Source organism: Saccopteryx leptura, chromosome 3 (assembly GCF_036850995.1).
Source record: "Saccopteryx leptura isolate mSacLep1 chromosome 3, mSacLep1_pri_phased_curated, whole genome shotgun sequence".
In the NCBI taxonomy this organism is placed as follows: domain Eukaryota; kingdom Metazoa; phylum Chordata; class Mammalia; order Chiroptera; family Emballonuridae; genus Saccopteryx; species Saccopteryx leptura.
In genome coordinates, this window is record NC_089505.1 from 218224443 (window position 1) to 218233943 (window position 9501).

Sequence of the window (9501 nt, forward strand, 5' to 3'; positions counted from 1 at the left end):
ATAATTTATATAATGCAGTAAATACACTAATATACTAAAAGATATTATTGGATCAGAATTTGTCTACAATTTCAAAATAGAACATATTAAAACACTTATTTTAATCATAAAATTTGTGCAAAACTTATTTAAATTCTATTCAGGCAAAAATTTGCATTTGTAGCTCTTGCATTTGTGTACTTGTTGAGGACAATCTCGTTTGATGCTCCAGCAGTAGTCTGCTCATCACTAACAGCTCCAAGATTTTCAGGAAACTTATCAAAGTGACTGTTCACCAATGTTGCGGAAAACTAACAGCATCCTTTGAACCAGAAATTCATAGTTTTCTGCCTTTTTGTTGCCAAGGAAGTTCTTTGTAATTGCCACAAAAGACTGCCATGCTGCTATCTCCTCCTTATTCATCTTCCTGGCAAGTTCTTCATCAAGTATAAGGGTTCGAATTTGAGGTCCATCAAATACACCTACAACGCAGGAAAAGCAGAAATAATATGTTGAAATCATTCACTTTCCCTATTCAAAGCCTGAACAAACTGCTTCATTAAGCCAAGTTTGATGTGAAGTGGGGGGAAAATAATCCTGTCTCAATTAACTACAGGTTCATTCACAATATTTTGCATCCCTACATCCAGAGCTTCACGTTTCAGCCACTCCTTCTGTGTCCAGTGTTTCTCCGGAGCTCAGCTGTCCCACAAACATAGAAAGCAAGGATACTTTGTGAAACCTCTCTGTTGTCCTAGCAGGAAACTTACCATTTTAAGATCCACACAAATGATTCAGTTATGCTTCTCACACTTCAGAAAGTTGAGGACAATTTTTATGTCATTCTTACTAAGTCATTCAATTCAGGTGGGCTAAACTGCTGAGGGGTTAATGACTGCTTGGCATCAGAAGAAGGCCCTTCAGATTCTACAACCATTTCCTCATGCATCTTATCAAAATACACTTGATCATTATGTTCACTTTCTTCATCCTTAGAAGAAATAAAATCATTGAAAACTGGAACCAGGAGTATCTCAGAGTGTGGGATAGGTCGTATTGCTGAAGGAATATTAGGATATGTGATCATGTGCCATTTTTTCTTGTCGATGCCTTTGTGTGGATCAGACAGAAATAACATTCACTGCTGTGGTGCTTAGGTTCATGCCAAACCATGAGAATACCAAAAGGCATTCCTTTGCATTTTCCTTTTGTCCAGTCATAAAGCATTTCCTCACAATTATGACACACAATATGAGGAGCCCAATTCTTGTCTTGATCACCATGGGAACTTGAAAATAGGCAATATATGCATGTGTCATAAATGATGAAATATTGCGCCTTTGACGTTGAAGTGTGTAACAGCCACATATATAACAGAAGGTGTCAGGACTATTCTTACATTTACATCTACTCGAAGAAGCCATGATTCAATCTTAAAACAAAATAAGAGGGTGTTTTTTATCAGATAATAATTTTTTACATTTAAAAACAACTACAATTATGTAAAAGTGATGTTTGTAAAACATTAATTGCCTTGTGGTTATGTTCAATCCAAGAGTCATTGCCCTTTAACTCCAATTTAAAAACCAATGCATGCCATTAACTGTAACAAAATTAAATTAAAATTGCATAAAAACTAGAGCATGCACCAAAAAACGGATTTCAGATTTGGAATTGGTGACGCAGAAATATATAGAAACAGTTCTATAACCTTATGCAACCAAAAATGAAAAAAAAATTGTTCCCCAGTGTAATTTTTGTATATTACTCTTGCATGCTGCAACCTTGATGAATTTTTTATTAGTTCTAACATTTTATTAGTCATTTTCTTATAAAATTATTAAAAATTTACATTAAATAATACCATTTAAAAATACAGATAATTTTACTTCTTCCTGTTCAATTAAGATATAATTTACTTCTTTTCCTTGCCTAGTTGCCTTGGCTTTAAATTCATTCCAGTACAATGTTGAATAAAAGTGTTTCTTAGGAAACAAGTGTATCTTTTATTATTAAATAACTAGCTGTACCCAGCCACCCGTTGCTGTGGCTCATCCTGGTTAAATGGAAAAGGAAGAAAAGAGAAAGTGCACATTTCTAATATGTTTAATTTCACAATGCTTGTGGGTATACAATATTTTTTGTTGTTTCATTGTCTGTGCAGATATAGAGATTGTCTGGTTTACTAACTCTAGAACATGCAACATATAATTGTGCATGTGAAAAGCAATCCGTGTGCAGATCTAAAGTGCACAATTCTAAAGATTGGCCCTGAGCTCTGTTGATGGTGATTGCAAATGCCAATCGAATTGGGAACTGCAATCTTGTAAATTGAAATGGCATATTCGTTGGAATTACAGAAGTGTGAGGAATGAGTTCATCTTCACCTTTGAGAGGTCCTGTCAAGATTGTTGCTTCTATGACGTTGCTCATTAATTTTTTTACTGCAAGCCATTTGCCATTGCAAAGCTTTGGCTGGTTGATATTTAGCAACATGGTAATTGGCACGCCGATTTTCAATTGCAATATGTGCAGTGGCATCCCTGGCAGATCGAGTGAATTCAAAAATTCTGTTAGATAATTAACCACTTCATCTGCTTCCACAACAGTGTCAACAATCTTGTATGTGACTGCCTCGCTTTGAATGTTAGAATGAATAATATTGTTAAGTTCGTAGACATCTTTGTTCTTGGCTGCAAGAATAGCTTGTTCACTCAGTCAATCATGATTCTTATAATTGGTTTGAATATTGGGAAATACTTTTTCAACCAAATCTTCTTTTGACGTCACTAAATTGCAGAAATTATGAGACAATGAAATTCATCCTGAGGTCAGATCAACTGGCACTTTTTCGATCCCAATTACCAGCAATTGATGTGAGAATATCTCATCTGATCAATCATTTTGCAGCTGGATACGCATATTTGTAGTTAACTTTAATGTCTTTACATGTCTCCACAAAGTAGAGTATTTCAGGCAAGCATTTATTTCATCCACTGGTATTGATCGAGGAATTACAGGTAATGTTTGCCTGAAATCTCCTGCAAGCAATATTAATGCGTTCCCAAATGGTCTGATGTTTCCATGCAAATCTTGCAATGATCGATCAAGAGCCTCAAGCAATTTTTTGTGCGCCATAGTGTATTCATCCCAAACAGTAAGTTTGCATTTCTGCAATACTTTTCCCATGCCGGATGCTTTGGAAATGTTGCATGTGGGAGTTTCAATGAATTGCATGTTCAATGGCAATTTCAAAGCAGAATGAGCAGTTCTTCCACCTGGTAACAATGTCGTAGCTATTCCGGATGTTGCAAGAGCTAAGGCTATGTCATTTTGGGATCGAATTGCTGCCAGAATCAATCTAATTTGGAACATTTTACCAGTTCCTCCTGGCGCATCTAAGAAGAAGATTTCTCCAATCCTGTTATTGACAGTTTGAGTTATTTGATCATAAATGCCTTTTTGTTCAAGCGTTAGCTTAGGAATATTTTATTGTACGTACGGCTTAAAATCACTCGTGTTGTAATTTTGTTCACTATGCAATTCTACATCGAACTGAGCAACAGCAGATCAATTTGGGAAGCAACAGCATTCCCAATTGATTAAGAACTTTGTTTGCAATTTCCAAGCACAAATCTTCAATCATTATCAATGCTTCATTGTAGATTTCTGCTGTAAAATCCAATCATATTTGAATTTTCCTTGCATATTCAGTGGAAAATATCTTCAGCCATGTGCGATTTATATTTCTCCCATAACATTGAAATGGAATTGTAAAATATTTAGTATAGCATGTGTTGCTTATACGTTCAACAGATGGCACTGTTTTTCAAAAGAAGCATGTTTTTACCTGTCACAAGTGTGACATCTATATAATAATAGGTATATAAAAACATAAAAACACATGCATATTTGAATGCAATGTTGTGTAAAAATTTCAAAGCAATAGGTGAAGAAGTTTCAGAATTTTAAGATTTTGAACAAACAAACATTTATATTTTTATTTATATAGAAGATGTTAGCTGTGGCTTTTTGGAAATGCCCTGTATTAGGTTTAAAAAAGGTTTCCTTCTATTAGTGGTTCAATGAGAGTTTTTTTTTATCATAAATGAGTATTGGGCCTGACCAATTGGTGACGCAATGGATAGAGCATCAGACTGGGATGCAGAGGATCCAGGTTCGAGACCCCAAGGTCACCAGCTTGAGCATGAGCTCATCTGTTTTTAGCAAGGCTCACCAGATTGAGCCCAAAGTCACTGGCTTGAGCAAGGGATCACTCAGTCTGCTGTAGCCCCCCAGTCAAGGCACATATGAGAAAGCAATCAATGAACAACTAAGGAGCCACAGTGAAGAATTGATGTTTCTCAGCTCTCTCCCTTCCTGTCTGTCTGTCCCTATCTGTCTCTCTCTCTCTGACTCTCTGTCGCAGAAAAAGAAAATGTGTATTGGATTTTGTCAAATATATTTTCTGCATATTTTGATTATCATTTATGTTCTTTGTTCTGTTACTATGTTGTGCTACATTAACTGACTTTCAAATGTCAGAGAAAACTTTCATTTCTAGAATAAACTTCACTTGATCATAGTGTGTAATCTTTTTCAAATGTTGTTGAACTTAGTGTGCTAAATTTTTTTTTTTTTTTTTAAATGAACAAAAATATTTTAATGGGAGAAAACGCGTCCCTTATCAATGAATGCCAATAATAAATGTATAAAAATAATGGAGTCAGAAAATCACGACTTTACAACCATCTTGGTAGTTGATTCAGCAGGGATCAATGGAGGCTGTAACACATGGGTAAAAGTTTGACAAGGAATAGGATATTAGTCTCAAAGTAATCCCTCCACAAAATTTGTAACTTAATTACAAGAAAACTACCAGCTTCACAGTGGAGAGAACACCACCTTAACCAAGTAATAAAAGTTAACATCAGCAAGAACGAGATAAACCAACATCATGTGCCTCTACTGTGATGTACTTGGGACACAGCATGTCTGTGATATTTCTGCCAAAACTGTAGATCCTGGTCATAATGAAACAGACCCAGATTGAGGGACATGCTACAAAAATAACTGGCTTTACTCTTCAAACCACTGTAAGGAAAGTCAAAGGCTGAGAAACTGTTTCAGATTAAACAGGACCAAAATCTGAATATGAACTATGGGCTGGGTGACAGTATTGTATCTCTGTTCTCTCTCCTGCTTTTGATAAATGTACTGTTGTTATGAAAGAGAAAGTCCTTAAGACACACACACTGAAGTCCTTGTAAATAAAAGGACAGGATGCTTTGACAAAGTCTCAAATAGTTCACAAAGAAATACATAAATGAATAAGGTCTACCGGAAAGTTCTGTCCGATTTTGGAATAAAAATACAAATTTTTCTTACCGTCAATAAACTTTATTAAATAATATAATCGCCATTATTATTAATGATATCTTGCCACCGCAAGGGCTATTTGTATATCCCATTTTTGAAAAATGTTTTATCTTTTGATGCAAAAAATTGAACCAGTGCTTGTTTGATATCTTCTTCATTTTTTAATTTTTTTGCCCTTCAAAAAATTTTGTAAGGACAAAAACAAGTGATAGTCGGAGGGTGCTAAGTCCAGGGACTATGGTAGATGCGACAGACATGCTTCTGTAGCATTTCTTCCTTGTTGAAATTCGTAAAAATTACAGTGGCGTAAATGAACTTTATCAGTAGCCATGGGTACACTATCGCTTCACACATAAGACTAACGTGAATCAACTTTGTTTTAATTAATTTGCTACGTCAGTATGTATACATTAAGTGATAAAAATAGAGAGGCACACATGCGCCAAATAAACGTGCTTACGTGTCAAAACTTGTAATAGAAATGGACAGAACTTTCCGGTAGACCTGATATAAAGCAAACAATAAATGAGACATCTCAGTAACAGCTGGAGAATCTTGATAAAAGACACAAGTTCTTTGTACCATTCTTGCAACTATTTCTCTAAGTATGACATATCAAAGTTTTTAAAAGAAGATGCAAGAATTTGATATAATTAGCTATTTCCAGATTTGGGGTCCTCTGTGTGTTCCCAGAGACAGATCAGGATATTATGCCTTTTGATGCAGTCACATACTTTATTTTCACAACAGCTGAGATAAGGATAAAGAGGCATTTAGATGTCCTGCTCACACCTCCAGTGGAGACAAATAGGCCACAAATGCCCACTACCCAGGGGAGAGACGAAGGGGACAAACCAGAGCATGAAAAACAGACCCTTTAGGCACGGCTTACTCAAGGTGGCTCTGATAACAGCTCTCAGGGCTGCAAGGAATACAAGGACCACCTGTCCCAAAGGTGTCATCAAGACTCATTTCCACCGTATCTTCCCTGGTGGATGGCCCAGCTGCTGTGTAAACTTCCTTTCTCATTTGCGGAGACCAATTTTATTTTCCTTCCTTCACTGCTCCGAGCTCCCCAGCACTGAGCACTACAAATCTCAGCTGCTCTCAAAAGAGCCTTGAAGATCTGGGTGTTAGCCACGTACCTCAGTCTCTGCGTGCCACGCTCCCATTCCTCAGAGCTCCCCGGACCCTGACTTCTCACCGCCCCATGGCAGGTGAGCTTTGTCGTCAGCCGGCATCCACTCCCATCTCCTTCAGGTGTGCGGCCCTTAAGGCTATGCTGAGAGCTGCAACCTATTCCCAAGACCGCCCTGCTGCTGGATTCTACATGCAAATTAGGTTCCTACATATGCACTCACAGCAGGAAGCAGGATGGAAGCCAGCTTCTTGATCTTTTGGTTGTCTGTTCCACATTTGATAGAAATGTATTAAAAGCATGGGTAGGTTGGACTCAGGGTCAAGCCACCAGCTTCATGAATTCAAGCAGTCCTGCGCAGATGTGGCTTCTTGATGGCTGCAGGGCAACCCCAGCGGTGTGTTCTTGAACCAAGCAGTCTGGTGGCAACCCTGATTCCCACTCCTGCGGCCTTTAACAATTTTACATTTTTTTCCATGTATTAAACTCCCTTTCTCTTAAAATATCTAGTACAATTTGTTCTTTGTGATGAAATTCCAATTCATACCCCTCAGAACTGTGACTTCAGAGCTAAGTGCTACCCTCTACATGGCCTGAGCCAGACAGAGCAACTAGGATAACCACTGTCTCCCCATCAAGGCAAGGGCTCTGCCTGTCCCTGCAGCCTCAAACTCAATCCCCATCCCACTGGTGACCTGAGCCGCCTCTGCCAGCCCCGCTGGGCTGTCTCCTCACCACGTACTCCACTGGCCCTCCACGACCTAAGTAAGCATGTCCTTCATATTTCTTTATTAACCTTTATCCATTAGCTTTGGCCCAAGGTTTAGCCGTGAGACCTTTTGGCTCTGGTCTCCCAGGCCCCACCTCCCACATCACAGGTGAACCAGTACGAGAACCAGTAGCCATTTATAGTCACAGCAACTCTGAAGGAGGGAGGTGAAGTCCAATAGGAGAATCATTTTGTTTTTGAGATGCTGGCTGTGGCTTCATACTCATGCCAAAGCAAGGCTGCTTCTTCATCTCTTTGCAAAAATAAAAAATGGACATGAACAGAAGCAGTGGCTACGAGTGGCCTAACTGCTCGGTCTAGGAGCGTAGCTCTAGTTCATTTTCCTCCGCTTTGACTGGTGGGCCAAGGTCTGGGCTGGAGGCAGCGGGATGCACAGGGTACCCAGTTTGTGCTCCTCCTCCACGCTGGCTGCCAGAAAGACCTTTCTTTTAGAGATCTTCAGCCTCAAGGCTTTTGCTATCTCCATCATCCTTCTTTCACTGAGCTTCAGATCCCTCTGTAACACTGTCAGGTCAATCTGGAAATCGTTTATGTGCAAGGCGAGTATGATCACATATGCGATGATCTTTGCCTTCATTGAATCAGAAATGAAGTTGAGTAAACTGCCGTTGTTGTAGGTCAGGCAGGTGAAGTGCTTCAGCAGCTTGGTGTTGATGATGTGTGGAACTCCAGGCCTCAGGGCACTTTTCCGCTTAATCACTTTCTGTGATCGAAATTTGATGAGTGTGTCCAGAAACCATATGCATCGAGCCTGGTGGTCTCGGCTCTCTTCATTTGATGGCAAAGACTTCAGCGCTTCTATGACAAAGCAGCAGTGGCTGTTCTCTTCAGTCATCTTCAGTATTTCTTCTGACGTGACATTCCTGAAAGCTTCAGATGGGCTCCCAAGAGCTTCATACTCCGCCGGAGAAAGAATGTCTTCAAATTTATACACATCTTCAGGTCTGGCGGCATCAGCATGGCAAGGAGGAAGGCAGACGGAGTCGTCTTGCAAGGTATCGTGGATGGCATCACTGACCAGAGCAGTCACACCCTTTGTATCAATGATCCTCTCTGCGGCTTTAGCTACCGCATGATTCAAAGATTCATTGCCAACTTTGTTCATTCTCCTGGAGTTCAGAGCCCGCTTCTGTTTGGTGGTACCAAAGGCTTCAATGCAAAAGTCCATCTTTTCTCTAAAAGTTTTGCTCTCACTCTCTAATGGCAATTCACTCTCAATTGGTTCATCTGCAAACAGTGGCTGCATGTTGAACACTTCAGCATCATATACCTCCATTTGACCAGAGGTTTTGTTCAAAATTCCCACAAAGTGCCTGCACAGATTGTTGCATTTGAGGGCTCCATTTCCAAAATTGTTTCCCACATAAGAAAGTCTGTCTGTTTCAGCTGCCAGGATCCGATGTCTCCTCTTCCTGGGATTTGTTGAGTCGTTGCTCTTGTACAAGGTAAAGTGAACGTTACTTGGATTCTGCAACTTTCCATTGGAGAACCGAGCTAGTATAGCTCTCTGGCTCTCGCCGGGCTCCCCACAATACAGCCACTTCGCACTCGTCAACACCGCCGCCGCCATCCCGCCTTTCGGGCTGCGGAGTCCAGGAATTCAGTGTGCTAAATTTTAAAAAGAATTTTGCATCTATGTCATTAAGAAATAGGATGTGTTGCTTGTTGTACCATTGTCTGGCTTTGGTATCAGGTAATCATAAAATGATTTGAAAAATGTTTTCTTCTTTATTTCTGAAAGAGTTTACATACAAATGTATTCTTTTTTTATTTTTTTCTTAAATGTCTGGGCTTATATTTGTGAGAATATTTTCAATCACTAATTCAATTCATTTTACTTGGTAGAAGTCTATTCATTTTAAAACTTTCTTCTTTAGTTAGATTTTGTAATTTGTGTCTTTCTAGGCATTTTTCCATTTCATCAAATTCGCTTAATATGTTAGCTTAAAACTGTTCATAACAATCTCCTATAATTATCTTAATTACTATAAGGTCAGTAGTGATGCTTCTTCTGCCCATCTTAATTTCTTCAATGGGTATCTCCTCTGTTTTCCTGCTCAGTATAACTCACAGGTTAGTAGACAGGTTAAATCTGGTGTATAGTCTTTTTCATATAACTCAGGAGTTAAGAATGTATTTTACACTTTTAAAGAGTGGCAAAACAACAACAAAGAAGAAGAACATGCAACAGAGACCATACATGGTTGGCAAAGCC

The 9501-nt window shown here is 39.0% G+C and overlaps 2 protein-coding genes across 2 annotated transcripts; both read right to left on the bottom strand.

Annotated features, from left to right (window-relative positions):
• Window positions 1-258: 258 nt before the first annotated feature.
• LOC136398414 (ATP-dependent DNA helicase PIF1-like) lies at window positions 259-5943 on the bottom strand. The gene is made up of 4 exons (XM_066372693.1): window positions 5819-5943; window positions 2898-3400; window positions 2166-2672; window positions 259-461 (listed from the first exon to the last, which is right to left on the bottom strand). Exons 1-4 carry the CDS (start codon window positions 5941-5943, stop codon window positions 259-261), a joined length of 1338 nt encoding a protein of 445 aa, XP_066228790.1.
• LOC136400585 (DNA-directed RNA polymerase I subunit RPA49-like) lies at window positions 5024-8881 on the bottom strand. Its single transcript, XM_066377543.1, has one exon. It carries the CDS (start codon window positions 8854-8856, stop codon window positions 7597-7599), a length of 1260 nt encoding a protein of 419 aa, XP_066233640.1. The 5' UTR covers window positions 8857-8881; the 3' UTR covers window positions 5024-7596.
• Between the last annotated feature and the right edge of the window lie 620 nt (window positions 8882-9501).

What these genes read in the sequence shown, in the direction of transcription:
- LOC136398414 (XM_066372693.1), bottom strand. Translation starts at nt 5,943, where the DNA reads ATGGTACAAAGAACTTGTGTCTTTTATCAAGATTCTCCAGCTGTTACT. An exon ending in AAAGTTAACTACAAATATGC is followed by an intron (nt 2,673 to 2,897) that starts GTATCCAGCTGC and finishes CTATTCTTGCAG; the next exon opens with CCAAGAACAAAGATGTCTAC. An exon ending in TGTTGCATGTTCTAGAGTTA is followed by an intron (nt 462 to 2,165) that starts GTAAACCAGACA and finishes CCTGCGTTGTAG; the next exon opens with GTGTATTTGATGGACCTCAA.
- LOC136400585 (XM_066377543.1), bottom strand. Translation starts at nt 8,856, where the DNA reads ATGGCGGCGGCGGTGTTGACGAGTGCGAAGTGGCTGTATTGTGGGGAG.